Genomic DNA, 14,332 nt, shown 5'->3' with positions numbered 1-14,332 from the left:
GTCCTGGGTCTTTCACAGGGTCCCTTAAGGTCACCCAGCCCCATGGCATAGCCTCCACACTGACTCTCTTCAAAGAGGCCTTGGCCTTCATCTTGGTCCCAATCCCACCTCAGCCCTGCCTTTCTGTATACCTGAGTGGCTCATGACCAGCTGGCATAGCAGCCAGGGACCATTTTACTCACTTCAATATCTATTCTGTTGCCGTTGCAGATGACATCACCGTCTTCGTGAAGATATTTTGGCTTGGGAAGTTGGTATAATTTTTACGTGGTGAAAATCTCCCATTTTCAGGTTTTACTTTTCTTTCTAATGTCGGGGACAGATAAAACCCTTCTGTATCTCACATTCAGAACTATGATGGGGTCACATATGAGAAAAACTGAATCAGCAAGCCAGGTGGTTTATTACTGTAATCTCAGCTACTCAGAGGCAGAGATCAGGAGAATCATGGTTTGCAGACGGCCCAGGCAAATAGTTTTGTGAAACCCTATCATGAAAAAACCTATCACAAAAAAGGACTGGTGAAGTGGCTCAAGGTGTAGTTCCTGAGTTCAAACCCTAGTACCAAAAAAAAAAAAAACAAAAACAAAAGAGTCAATCAGCAATGTAGAGTGAATCAATGAGTGATTCCTTTATTTTCACTTTGATCTTTTATTATTTAATTTCAAAAATGGACCTCGTTAGACATGGTGATACACACCTCTGATATCAGCTGAGCTATGCATGAGGTATGGCGGGTGCAGACTCACCCAGACAAAAAACAGAGACTGTCTGTCAAAAATTACTAAAGCCAAAAAGGGCTGGGGGGTAGCTCAAGTGGTAGAGTGCCAGCCTCAAGCATGAGGCCTTGAGTTCAAGCCCCAGTACCACAAAAAAATAAACAAAACAAAACAAAACAAAAAAAACCCCCAACAACCAAAAAATGACATTTGATTTAATCACCCAGGAGATGCTAAAATCCAATCAGGGTTAACCAGTATGATCAAATATACTGCTTTCTGATTGGAAGCTAACAGTTCAAAAGGGGAGATATGATTTGAAGATAAACAAATCTCCTGAGGAAACATCTGGTCATTGCCTGGGTCTGCTGGGAGGCCTGAGCTCTGCCGATCTCATTCACATCTGGTAAGTCCTCAATCTCTTTGAGGACACCCATCCTACCTGCCATCAGCCAGTCTCAAATGGTGATAAGCAGCCAGTATGTCATGAGGAACTTTCCTTTTCATGTAGCCCAGATGAACAGAAGGAAGGCTGTGATTTTGCCTCAAAATTCAGTGCTGGCTTCCATCCTCCTCACTTTGATTTCTGCTTCTGTTTATTTCATTTGAATTTTTTCCCCTGTGCTAGAAACTGGGTCCTAGTGCCTGCTAGGCAAAGTGTTCCACCATTGAGCTAAATCCACAGTCCTCTGACAATTTCTTTTTTTCACAATAGTTTATCTTTTTTTGGAGGGTGGGTACTGTGGTTTGAACTCAAGGCCTACACCTCAAGCCACTCCACCAGCCCTTTTTTGTGATGGGTTTTTTTCAAGATAGGGTCTCAGCCAGGTCCTTGTGGCTCCTAGCTACTGAGGAGGCAGTATCAGTAGGATTGAGGTTCGAAGCCAGCCTGGGCAAATATGTTTGTAAGACCCTATTTTAAAAGCAAAAAGGGCTGGTGGAATGACTCAAGGTGTAGGTCCTGAGTTCAAGCCCCAGTACCAGGAAAAAAAAGATGGGGTCATGAGGTCTCATGAACTATTTTCGGGGTTGGCTTTGAATCATGATTCTCCCGATCTTAGCTTCCCGAGTAGCTAGGGTTACAGGCTTGAGCCACCGGTGGCTGGACAAATTTTTTTAAAAAAACAGCCTGTGGAAGGAAATGGCTAGCGAGCATGGGGCGGGGTGGAAGGGAGAACCGGAATTCCTTTCCTGTGGGTAGTCTTTGAAATTTGCAATGTATCCAGCATCTACAACTTGTAAGTGAATTTCCATGCAAAATGGTAAGTGAAGGGGACAAAACAGTGTCACCCATTACAGGGAGGTTGTAATAAGATTTGACGCCACTCCACGCACACAGCACAAAATGGCGGGGACTTTAGCGGGCAGTGCCAGCAGGAGACGAGAAAGGAGGATGGGGACGGATGCTCGTCTGTCCCTTTGTGACTCTCCATGCTCATCCCTAGGGTTTTCAGACCCTCTCTGGTCCATCCTGCTCCTGCACGCTTCACCCTCCCCAGCAGAGCTGTGGCACCGGGGCGCCCCCTGCCGGCCGGCGTGGATGGAGGCGGAGCCCGCGGGGCAGACTGCGCATGCCCGAGGGGGAGGGTCCAGGCGCCGGATGCCAGCAGGACTCCGAAGGGTGGGCCTTGGGGTGTGCTCCCTCCTCTATTTCTTCCTCGCCGTGCAGCCCGACCGACTGTGGTAGGTGGGGTGGGGATTTCAGGGGCACAAAGTCACTGCAAACAGAGAGTAGTCGGGGACAGAGACGTGAGGTGAGGGTGGGGAGGAGGAGGGGAGGGGGCGGGGTGGGGGGAGGAGCATGGAGTGATAGAACATCCCAGAGCAGCGGGCAGTACCCTTGCGACCTTGTTCAGTTAACCCAAGATCCTTCAGCCCTCAGTTTTTCAATAGGAAATGTGAGTGATGGATTAATTGCTCTAAAAATTTAGTGAGCATATTTGCATACCAGAAAAACAAAGGTGGAAAGAAATGCCACCCTTTTAATCGCAGCTATGGCGATGGGAGGCTTAGATTGTAAGATGAAAGATGGAGGCCACCCCTGACATAAGCCGGAGACTCTACACGAAAAATGGGTAAAGCTAAAAAGGGTCTGGGGGCGTGGCTCAGGTGGTGAGTGCCTCCCTAACAAGTAGGAGGCCCTGAGTTCAAACCCTAGTACTGTATCCCCCTCCCACCAAAAAAACCAAGTTTTTCAAAGTCACTCAAAAGGCAGGGCAAACTAACCAGATATCTGGGGAAGATAGGAGTGAGGAAGAGGAAGGGACTTGTCCATGCATTTGCCCATTTCTGATCTAGGAAGAAAAACTACCTTTTCAAGATGTTTTGAAATGGCAACTAGTAGAGTCTCCTAAATGTTTCCCAGGCAGGTTAATAGGGGAACTGAGAATGGGGACTGCCTGGACCACAGGACATTTCCTGTCTCTTTGTTTTAGGGGGTTGGGAGATGATAGGACCCAGGGTGGGTGTGAACTTGAAGGTTCTGCAGTCCCTACTTGGCAGTGGAAATGGATGGGTAAACTGAGGACTCTTCCAGCATGTGACAGCAGGGACCAAGGTTCTGACTTGGTCCCTCTGATGGGTGGAGAAAGGGATTTGCTCAGGTGTAGGTTGACAGGTTGCCTCTTCCTGATGCTTCCCAGGCTCCTTTCCCTGCAGATCCTTCAGAATGAGCATGAAGGCCCCACCCACCCTCCTGCAGCTGGCAGGGCAGAGCCTGCTGAGGAACGAGGTCCTGGCCATCTCTGCTCTGGAGAAACTACCCATGGAGCTCTTCCCTCCTCTCTTCATGGAGGCTTTCACCAGGAGATGCACTGGGATCGTGAAGGCCATGGTGCAGGCCTGGCCCTTCCTCTGCCTTCCCCTGGGGGCCCTGATGAAGACAAGAGACGTGGTGACCTTACAGGTTGCCCTGGATGGCCTCGATATGCTACTTGGTCAGCAGGTTCGACCCAGGTGAGTGAGGCCAAGGTAGCCTGGAAGTCAGAGGCCCTGGAAATTCAGGAAGAAACAGTGGGGAAGGAAGAGTGGGGGACAAAGGGTGGCTCAGAGACTTCTAATTGCACCAGCCAAGAGGAATAGAAAGCATTGGGCCATTGCAGGACCCACATGGTATGTGACTTCTGGAGTGTAGGATGCTTAAGATGGATGCAGGATGGCTGAGGAGCTGTAGCTTCCTCCTCCCACAGATGTCAGTTGTGGGGATCACACTGGATTCAAGGAGACCAGGGCAGATAAAGTAAGATAGACTGGAGTAAGTTCTGTTGAGGATGAGGGGTAAGTACAGGGAGAATCCAGGCTTGGTGGCAAACACACTCCAGAGGCTCAGGAAGTAGTTCAAGGCAGCTTGGGCTACATAACAAGACCCTGTCTTAAAACAAAACAAAACAAAACAAAACAGCTTTCTAGGTAGAAGGCTGGGTCCTTGCCTAAATTCCGAGGCTCTTGTTTTCATCCACAGGAGGTGGAAATTACAAGTGTTAGATTTGCGCAACGTGCATCTGAACTTCTGGAAGATATGGTCTGGAAACATGGCCAATGCCTGCTCAACAGAGGCCAAGAGTAAGAAGAAAAAGCGGCCAACAGAGCAGAATGGTCCCAGGATGGGAGAGAAGCAGCCCTTGACGGTGTTAGTAGATGTGTGCCTCAAGCAAAGCATCCTGGATGCCTTTCTCTCCTATCTCCTTCTGTGGGTCCAGGAAAGAAAAGGTTTATTACAGCTGGGCTGTAGGAAGTTGAAGATTTCAACAGTTCACATCCAAAGCATCAGGAAGGTTCTGGAAGTGTTGCAGCTTGACTGGATGCAGGAAGTGCAAGTGAATTGCACCTGGCAGCTGTCCACACTAGCTGCCTTTGCTCCTTACCTGGGCCAGATGAGAAATCTCCTCAAACTACTTCTCTCTCACATCAAGGTGCCTGCTTCCATCTCCCCAGAGGAGCAGAAGCAGCTGGTTGTGCAATTCACCTCTCAGCTTCTCAACCTGGCCTGCTTGCAGGAGCTTTCCCTGGACTCTGTCTCCTTCCTGGAAGGCCACCTGGACCAGGTGCTCAGGTGAGGAGGATGGAGAGCTTGCCCTGCAGTCCCAAGGGAGACTTGGCTTTGTCATAGTAAATTTTGTGAGCACCTACTATGTCCCAGCACTGGGGATGTCATAGAGATGGAAACACAGGAACATTGGCGTCTTATCTTGCTCACTGCTCAGTTGTTAAACCAGGTCTCACATAAGCACTATGCCCAGAAGCCAGCTGTGGGGGATCAGACCTAGGGAGAGTGGGCTAGGAGTTTCTATCCACCTTGAAGTCATTCCCCAGCATCCCACCCCACTGTCCACTAATTCCAACATCTGACTATTTGGTCTCTCCATAGGTGCCTGAGGACTCCCTTGGAAGCCCTCTCAATGACTGACTGTCAGCTTGCAGAATCAGACTTGAAGCATCTGTCCCAGTGCCCAAGCATCCGCCAGCTAAAACATCTGAACCTGAGTGGTGTCACCTTGACCCGTTTCAGCCCTGAGCCCCTCCGAGTTCTGCTAGAGAGAGTCTCAGACACCCTGAAGACCCTGGACTTGGAAGACTGTGGGATCAGGGACTCCCAGCTCACTGCCCTCCTGCCTGCCCTAAGCCGCTGCCACCAGCTCACCACGTTCAACTACTTAAGGAACCCCATGTCTGTGGCCGTCCTGGAGAAGCTACTCTGCCACACTATCCAGCTGGGCCACTTAAGCCTAGAGATGTACTCCACCCCCCTGGAGGTCTATGGTGTCCATGGTGCCCACTACCGGAGGAGACTGGGCCAGCTTCGGGATGAGCTTGCACTGATAGTGAAGCCGTCAAATCATCCCAGGACAGTGTGGTTCAGTACAATTCCTTGTCCTCTCTGTGGCAACCAGGCACTGTACGAACCAGGTCCAAATCAGTGTCGCGGGTGTAGCTCTATCTAGTTAGTGCAAACATTGAAAACTTACTTCTGGGCATGCAGGAACAGAAACCTGCAGTGTAGGTCCTTCCTACGGGGGACCCAGGGGATCCTTGGAGGGGAATTGTTGACCTGGGGAGTTGATGAAACATACAGGGACAAGTGTATTAGGTTGATTTAGAAATAGGAACGAGTTTCCAGAGGTAGAATCTTGCTTGAGAGATAACCCAGGGCATTGCTCCTGTTGTGGATAGTTGTAAAGAAATAAAGAGAACCTCAGCGTAAACCATCTGGTGTCTTCTGTGATCATTTCACCTAGTGTCCGGTGTAATCCACGGAAATCCGTTATCTGTTCAATGAGGTTTGGTCCAGGACTTCACAGCATTCAGTGAAACTGGGCCATTTTGATCATCCTTTCCCACACGCTTGTTATTCTTTGCTTTCTTCTTTGGCTTTTTTTTTTTTTTGAGTTCTTACAAAACAGGTGGCACACCAAGAATATGCATCAGAGACTAACTTTCCAAGGTCAAGTTAACTTGGGAGGTGCATTTAGTTCCATTCTGGAGCATGCATGCTGTGCTATACCACAGGGGCACCCAAAGAGGAAACGGAATGTGTATATGGCAGAAAGTAGCCCTCATGCGTTATTTTGAAAGACCAAGGGTCACAGAAGCTTGGGGCAGGAGTTGGTGTTAATCGTTGGGGAAGACAGCTATTGTTAGGTAACACCCTTGTGCAAGAGCTCACCCGGAATCCTGTGGTTTTGAAGAATCCCTTACATATGAGGGCCATAGGTGTAGGGCTCTTCCTGTCTCCATTTTGATAGGAGCAAAATCCTATCATGAATCCTTGTTGGTAATTTCCACAAGGTGCACACACAAGGCCTGGAAAATGTAAGGTGGGTAATTAGTGTCACCCATTGTAATAAAGCCCCTTCCATCATTACCAACCAGATGCCAAGTTCCTGATAGGTGGATCCAGGAGCTTCAGGTCTGGGTCTTTGGCTGCGTGGGTAAAAGGCTTCACTACACATGGAAAGGATTGTCCCACTCCCCCCCCATACTGGAGGGGACTCCACATTGTGTATTAGCCAGAGCTCTGGGTCTTCCCAACCCCTGCCTGCCATCCTGGTGAGTTGAACTAAAGTAGTTGTGGTCAGGAAAGACATTCACATTTCCTTTAGTGAAATTTAAATCAGGTAGGCATGTAACACATGACTATTTCTGTGCTGTATAAAAATGTTACATGTGGTGACACGTCAATGAGAGACCTCAAGATACACCTCTCCTCCTATGAAGGGAGACCAATGTAGTCACTTGTGAATTCCTCACATCATCACAGGATGAATAATAGGTTCTCTGTGGGTAAATGCTTGACCTTTTCTGGGGTGATTGTTCCTAAAGAAGAACAGCTGCTCTGGATTTAGGGTCTGGTGGTGTGGCAGGGTCACTGAGGCAAGACCCAAACTTGCCTGTCCATGAGGGTAATAATACACAGTCAGCTCATGGGGACACTGATAGCAATGAAATGATGTGTACAGTAAGAGCTCAATAAATGCTGTTTTTTCCTTTTTAAAATTCATTCTTTTTGTTGCTGTACTCAGGTTTTACCCTGTATTCAGGGTTTTAACTCGGGGCCTCATGCTTATTTGCCGGGGGCTCTACCACCCGAGCCACTCCACCAGCATGGTGCTTCCTTCTTCATCTTCTTAGGAGACATCCACCCATCCCCATCCTCCAGTTCATCCTCTGTTCCTGGTAAGTGGGAGGAGAGCAGGGCCACAGGCACACCATGGGATGTCCCTTTTACCTGCAGTGCAATGTATCAGGGTTCATCCAAAAGGCAGAACTTTGACAGCCAGCAGTGGGACAAGATGGGGCACATCACTGATGCATCTCTAGTGAGCTTCTGAGAAATTTCCAAGTGACAGGATCTGCTCACCACAGTTCAGACCACATGAAATGAGTTATTGTTACCAGTAGGACTCTACATGGTAGTTGCTACAATCTGCTGTTAGAACTGTTGGAGTGGCTCGAGTAGTAAAGCACCTGTCTAGCAAGTATGAGGTGCTGAGTTGAAACCCCAGTATTGCCAAAAAAATCTGTTTGTAGATAACTGCTGCTTGGATATGGATTTTTGTGTTGTCATTTTTATAATTAACCTTTAAAAATGAACAAGAATTGTTTCTTTTTAATAAAAAATGAGAATAGTATAGTATTAGAGCTGAAACCAAATACTGTATGTCTTCCTCACATGGATGTGATTTTCAGAGCTGTCATAGGATCAGAGTGACACTAAGAAAAACATACAGAGTTCCCATGACCTCCCTGCCCCACACAGCCCAGCCTTCCCCAGGATCAACACCTGCACAGAGTGCTACAGGTCTTATAGGTAATGAACCAAACTGCCACAGCCTTGCCACCAAACTCCACACTTTCTATCACGCCTCGCTCTTGGTGCTGTGTATTCTATAGATTTGGCAACTGAAGAATAACTCATCCCCACCATTATAGGGTCCTCCAGAGGAGTGTCACTTCCTTAAAATCCCTGTGTGCTCTGGCTATTCACACCTCCCCCCATTCCTGGCAACCAATGGCCTTTTACTGTCTCCATACTTTTTTGCCATTTATAGAATGTCAAACTTTAAGCAGCACTTTCAAATTGTCTTTTTCTCTTAGTCACATGCACTTAAGGATCCCCATGTCATTTCAAGGCCTGGTAATATTCCATTGTCTGGATGGACTGCAGTTTATTTATGCATTCATTCATTGGAGGGAAGCTTGGTCCTTTTCAAGTTTTGCAATTACAAATAGAGTCCCAGGTTTAGCTATCTGAGGAAATTCTAGGAGATGGTTTCTGGAGGGTGTGATAAGGGTGTGGTTTACTTCCTTGGCAATCTCGCCTGTTAGAGATTGCCCCTTGCTCTCCGGCTTGGGCCTAGGTTGTGGCAGCAGGGCCAAACACAGCAAGATCAGGGTTATTGGTAAATATGGGACCCACTATGGTGCCTCCCTCTGGAAAATGGAGAAGAAAACTGAAATCTGCCAGCATGCCAAGTACACCTGCTCCTTCTGTGGCAAAACGAAGATGAAGAATCTGGGAATCTGGCACTGTGGTTCCTGCATGGAAACAGTGACTGGTGGTGCCTGGACCTTCAAGACCATGTCAGCAGTCACAGTCAAGTCTGCCATCAGAAGACTGAAGGAGTTAAAAGACCAGTAGAAGCTCTACCATTTGGGACATTGCTAGCCAACAATAAAGCGGGTTAACTTATTTAAAAAAACAACAACAAAACAACAACAATAACAACAACAACAAATCAACAGAGATTCCCCCTTAAAGGACAGGGACTGTGTTTCTGTCACCCTCTGAGCAGAGAGCCTGGCACATGACAGGCACTGTCTGTTTACTGCATAGCAAACTGCTTGTAATCAGTTCATAACAACAAAAATGCAAATTTTCAGACAGTATTTTCAGTTGGTATCTAATACTCTGTGGGGATCGTGGTTCTAAAACAGCAAATACTGTTTGGAACCCCTTCTGGCTTGTCAGACTCAGGAGCCCAGAGAGAATCTTTCAAGCTGTGCATTTCTGCTCCCTGCTGGACAATTTGACCATATGCACCTGATTTCAGTCATTTTATCCCCAGAAGGGACTTCATGCACTCTGGGTGATTTGGGTCTTCCACGATAGAGGAGGCTTTCCCCTGCAGAAAGGCTTGCCCATCAGTAATAAGATGACTCAGACATGTGGTTCTCTAGCACTTGCCACACCCTTCCGTAAAGATCCAGCAGCATGAGATTCACTTACTGGGCAAAGAGTTAGATCAAATCTTATGAATCAAATGGCAGTAATCTTATCACATTCAATGTTTTGGAAAGTCTGATGAACAAAAATTATCCTGAGAGCAAAGTTAGACAAGTGAAGAATTGACAAGTGCTTTGGCCAAAAGTTTTAGCCCTGGCCTAAAGGCAGTTAGACCCACTTCTGTAAGAAAACACACAGTGACCCCTTATGAAATGATTCCTGAGGACCTATGCCTGTGACAATAGCCAGCCTGAGCTGACATTTAGGAAACTAACCCTGTCAGGGCACTGGTGGTTCACGCGTGTAATCCTAGCTACTCAGAAGGCAGAGGTCAGGAGAACCAGGGTTGGAAGCCAGCTTGGGTAAATAGTTCAAGAGACCCTACCTTGAAAAAATTCCTTCACAAAAAAGGGTTGGTGGAGTGGTTCAAGGTGTAGGCCCTGAGTTCAAACACCACCAGTACTGCAAAAAATAAAAAAAGTAACCCTGGCCATACACCAGTGGTTTATGCCTATAATCCTAGCTACTTAGAAGGTAGAGATGAAGAGAATGGAGGTTTGATGCCAGCTCTGGGCAAATAGTTCTGGAGACCCTATCTTGAAAAAACCTATCAAAAAGGGCTGGTGGAGTGGCTTGCATGGTAAGAGTGCCTGCTTAGTAAGCATGAGGTCCTGAGTTCAAACACTAGTGCTGCCAAAAATAAAAAAATAAAAGAAAGGAAAAAAAGTTACCCCAAACACATTTACTAATAACAAATAAATAAACACAGGGATGGACACAGGATGACCCTCCTGGGCACTTGCCTATACTTGGCCTGTGTCCAATGAGTGGGTACTTGTGGGGTCTGGGGTCTTGCTCACACAGCCATGGCAGGTGCAGGGGACCACAAGGGGTAGATAGTAGGGCTCCTCAAGGAGAGAAGGATGGGATGGGGTCACTGTGGCATGCAGTCCTGCTCCCCTGATCCAGCTGGTGGGCAGGAGGAACACAGCACTGCCAACTACAGAATGGTCTGTGGATCTGAAACGCCAGTGTCCCTTGACCTCGCTGAGAACCTGAGCCAGCTGAAGAATGTGATGGCACAGACCCAAGGAGAGGACCTCTGCATCTCCCCATGCAGGTCCACCCTTCAGGCACTGCTGCCCCACCTGCCGTGGGTCACATACATGCACATGTGTGTGGGACACATGTGGCTTCAGCCTAGACATGTTCCTGTTGCAGAGCAGCATGTGCATCCCACAGCAAGACCACCCAGGCATGCACATGGTGCTCAAGGTGTTCCAGGTCCCAAGGAACTCATTGAAGCCACCAGCTCCTGGGGGCCGTGGGCCAAAGACATGTCCTACCCTAATCAGGGCCTGGATGCCTTGGCCCTCCACAGGGTTGTCCCTGCTACCAGCCTTTCCTTGGATCAACAGCACCTTCCACTGGAAAAAAAATATGTTAAGCCTTCGTTAACATATTCTTATAATAAAGTATTATTAATATGTTTTCTCAAATTGCATTAAATTCATAAAAATGTGCCTGTAAAAGTAAGGAACCCTGTCTAAAAGGACCTAAAAAGTGAAAGGTCTGGGCCTGTGACTCAATTGGTAAAGTCCTTGCCTAGCAAGCTTGAGGCCCTGAGTACAGTCTCCAGCACTGTCATAAAAAAAAATCAGTAAATCAATAAATAAATCCTGTTTGAATGTTATATGTCACTTTTTTTTGCATGTATTCTGGGAATGGTATAATTTTCTACCTTATTCTTCTGGTGTGGAATGTGACATTCCTTGACTTGCAGATGTTGACCTATCCTTGCTTCCCTGGGATGGATCCACCAGATCACAGAGAATGATCTCCTCGAGGTGTGCTGGATTCTCTTTGCTAGTATTGCCTTGATGATTTTGCATCTGTGTTCATCCGGGATATTGGCCTGTAGGTTCCTCCTTCTCTCCTTTCCTCCCTTCCTGTCTTTTTTCCTTCTCTCCCTCTTGGCTGCTCTCTCTTTTTCTTCTCTTGTGAGGCAGGATCTCCAATGAATCACAGGGTGAACTGAACTTCCAATCCTCTTGCCTCTGCTTCCCCATTGTTGAGAAAATAGGCACAAGCCACCAAGCCTGGCTCTGGTGTTCATGCAAGAATGTCAAAGGGACTGTCAGGCTGGGGGTGGAGCTCAGGAGTAGAGCACTTGCCTGGATACCTGGAGGCCTTGGTTCTATCCATACACTGCAAAGGACAAACATTCTCCTCTGCAACACAATAGCCAGGTCACTTACTATCCTAACTACATTTTCATCTTTTTTTTTCTGTTGCACTGGGGTTTGAACTCAGAGCCTCACACTTGTTGCTTGCTAGGCAGGCACTCTTACTGCTCTAACTACATTTTCAAATAGGAGCAAAATGCTGAAACTCTCTCAGAAAGTCATAAAATTCACCTAAATACAGCTTTAATTATTTAAATGCGCATTTAAGAGTGTTGGTGGACTTGTGTCTTATTTTCTGTGACTCAGAACACACCAATTCAAGCTGGCATGGTGGGATAGCCCTGCAATCTACTCCTGAGGCAAAAAGAGAGAGGTCAAGGTCAGAGTGGGCTACATAGGAGAACTTGTCTCAAAAAAACCCCAAAAAACAAAAACCCAGGTACTGATGTTTCAGAAATTCTTCTAATGTGATTTATTTTTAAATGCAGAATCAAGAGAAACAGATACATGTTAAACACTGGATCAGGATTTGTCTACCTCACAGAGCCTGAAAGGATGCCTGTCTCTGGATGCTTTCCAGGATTATTTTCATTGCAGACCCATCGGGATGAGCACCAAGGCCCCAAGAGCTGTCAATGCAGATCCTGCTAAGGAACCAGGCCTTGGATGTTTTTTCTGTAGATAGCCTGCCACTGGGGCTCTTCCTTCAGCTCTTCAAGGAGGCCTTTTCCTGCAGAAGCACTGAGATCCTGAAGGCCATGGAGCAGGCCTGGCCCTTCCCCTGCCTCCTTCTGGGAACCATGATGAAGACACGAAACTTGGGGACCATCCAGATTGATATGCTGCTTGTTCAACAGGTTCAGGTGAATGTGACCCAGGTGTCATAGAAGCAAGGACCTTGAAATCAAGAGAAGAGGTAGCTGGAGTCAGGTAGAGCAGGAGGTGAAGAGCGGGCAACAGGCTTCTGAGGGCTCCATCCAGGGGCTTGGGACATCTGGGAAAAGGCTTCCTGGTGTGGAAGACTTGGGATGGAGGCAGGGATGGCAGGAGCCTCTACTTGCATCCAAACACAGGTGCTAGGAAGTGGGGACTAGGCTGGTTCAGAAAGGGAATGCATTGACGGGTCCAGTGCTCCCTCTTGAATTCTGGCCTCACATATCCACCCCTGAGGTGCATCTGGCTACACTGGGGTTGGTGTTCTGTGCAGGGCCCTCATAACAGGAAGCCAGCTGTGGAGATCAGACCCATGGTGAGGGGACTGTGAATTCTCCTTAGGAAGCATGTCTAAGCCCGGGTGGTGGAACTAAGAAGGAGAAGGGGCACTGGAGGAGGGAGGCCCCCTACACCTGCACAGGACCCCCATGGAGCTCTGTGCTCACAGCTGTGGAAGGGGACCAGCCTTCTTTTGAAGGTGTTTGGGAGTTCAGGTAGGAGATGGTGTGTGACTCTGTGGTTGAGGGTGAGAGCAGGTGTGAGGAGTTGTGAACAGGGAAAGATGCGTTGCTGAGGACACAGGGGGTGAGAGAGCCTTAGGAGGGAACCTCAGTGAGGAAGAAAGAGTGCTGTAATGATGGGCACTGAGCCATTTCCACTGTGACCGTGAAAGTCCTCAACCTAGAACGGGAGACTGAGTGAGCAGAGGCTGCAGCACACAGTCTCCAGGGGCCTGACCTTCATCAGACGGTCAGAAGCACCTTTGTCCACAAGTTCTCCTTCATGGAGGTCATTTTCATGTGGTTCCACTCACCACCACCACCATCATGATTCACTGGAATTAACTCTGCTCTCTCCTCAGGAGCCAGACACCCTTGGAGATCCTCTCTTTGAGTTCAAGTCCGCTAAAGCTGTCAGACTGGATGCACCTGTCCCAGTGTCCACCACCAGCCAGCTCAAGTACCTGCACCTACAGGACTGTTCTTTAAAAGACTTGAGACTAGAGCTCCTTGGAGCTCTGCTAGAGACACTGGCCGGCACCCTGGAGAGCCTGCTCCTGGAGGAGTGTGAGATCACCGACTCCCAGCTTGATGCCATCCTGCCCGCCCTGAGCTGCTGCTCCCAGCTCACTATGTTCAGTTTCTTTGGGAACCGCATCTCCATGGTCACCCTGGAGAACCTGCTGAGACACACTGCCAGGCTGAGCCAGGTAAGCCGAGCACTGTATCCTGCCCCTCTGGAAAGCTATGGCACCAATTGGGATACTACTGACAGTGAGAGATTTGTCCATGTTTGAGCAAAGTTGGAGAAGGTACTGAGGGACATAAGTCCACCCTGTGAAGTCCAGATCTATACCTACATCTGTCTTCATTGTAAAAGGTGCCAATTTTCTAGCCTGGAGCCCAGTGGCACCTGGGTAGACTCAGAGGAGTGTCACCCTCCCTCTCTTTTTACTTGTTCTCTTTGTCAGTGAACTCATTGAACAGACTGAGAAAGGGGGAAGGGGTAAATTCAATTTAAATTTATTTGTTTTGCAGTGATTAGGATCAAACCCAGGGCCTGGTGAATGCTAGACAGGGACTCTACCATTGAGCTCCATGCTGCCCCTGAGGCTTTGTATTTTAAAACCAAAGTGCTATGGAAACTGTCACCCAGACTTTATCCCAGTCTTGAACTATTTGCTGGGACTGTCTTTGAACCTTGATCCTCCTGATTTCTGCCTCCCAAGTAGAGTAGCTAGGATTATAAGTGTAAACCATCAGAGCTCAGCT

The 14,332-nt window shown here is 48.0% G+C and overlaps 2 protein-coding genes across 2 annotated transcripts; both read left to right on the top strand.

The window, feature by feature from the left end:
* Nucleotides 1-2,515: 2,515 nt before the first annotated feature.
* Nucleotides 2,516-5,829, top strand: LOC109701619 (PRAME family member 12-like). The gene is made up of 3 exons (XM_020187151.2): nucleotides 2,516-3,674; nucleotides 4,180-4,770; nucleotides 5,086-5,829. Exons 1-3 carry the CDS (start codon nucleotides 3,388-3,390, stop codon nucleotides 5,657-5,659), a joined length of 1,452 nt encoding a protein of 483 aa, XP_020042740.2. The 5' UTR covers nucleotides 2,516-3,387; the 3' UTR covers nucleotides 5,660-5,829.
* Nucleotides 5,692-8,856, top strand: LOC141424899 (large ribosomal subunit protein eL43-like). The gene is made up of 2 exons (XM_074079670.1): nucleotides 5,692-5,714; nucleotides 8,481-8,856. The coding sequence occupies exons 1-2, from the start codon at nucleotides 5,692-5,694 to the stop codon at nucleotides 8,854-8,856; spliced, it is 399 nt and encodes a 132-aa protein (XP_073935771.1).
* Nucleotides 8,857-14,332: the final 5,476 nt, after the last annotated feature.

This window comes from Castor canadensis, chromosome 7 (genome assembly GCF_047511655.1).
Source record: "Castor canadensis chromosome 7, mCasCan1.hap1v2, whole genome shotgun sequence".
Lineage (NCBI taxonomy): Eukaryota > Metazoa > Chordata > Mammalia > Rodentia > Castoridae > Castor > Castor canadensis.
Note: the sequence above shows the minus strand (reverse complement) of the source record. Positions and strands in the feature narration are given on the sequence as shown.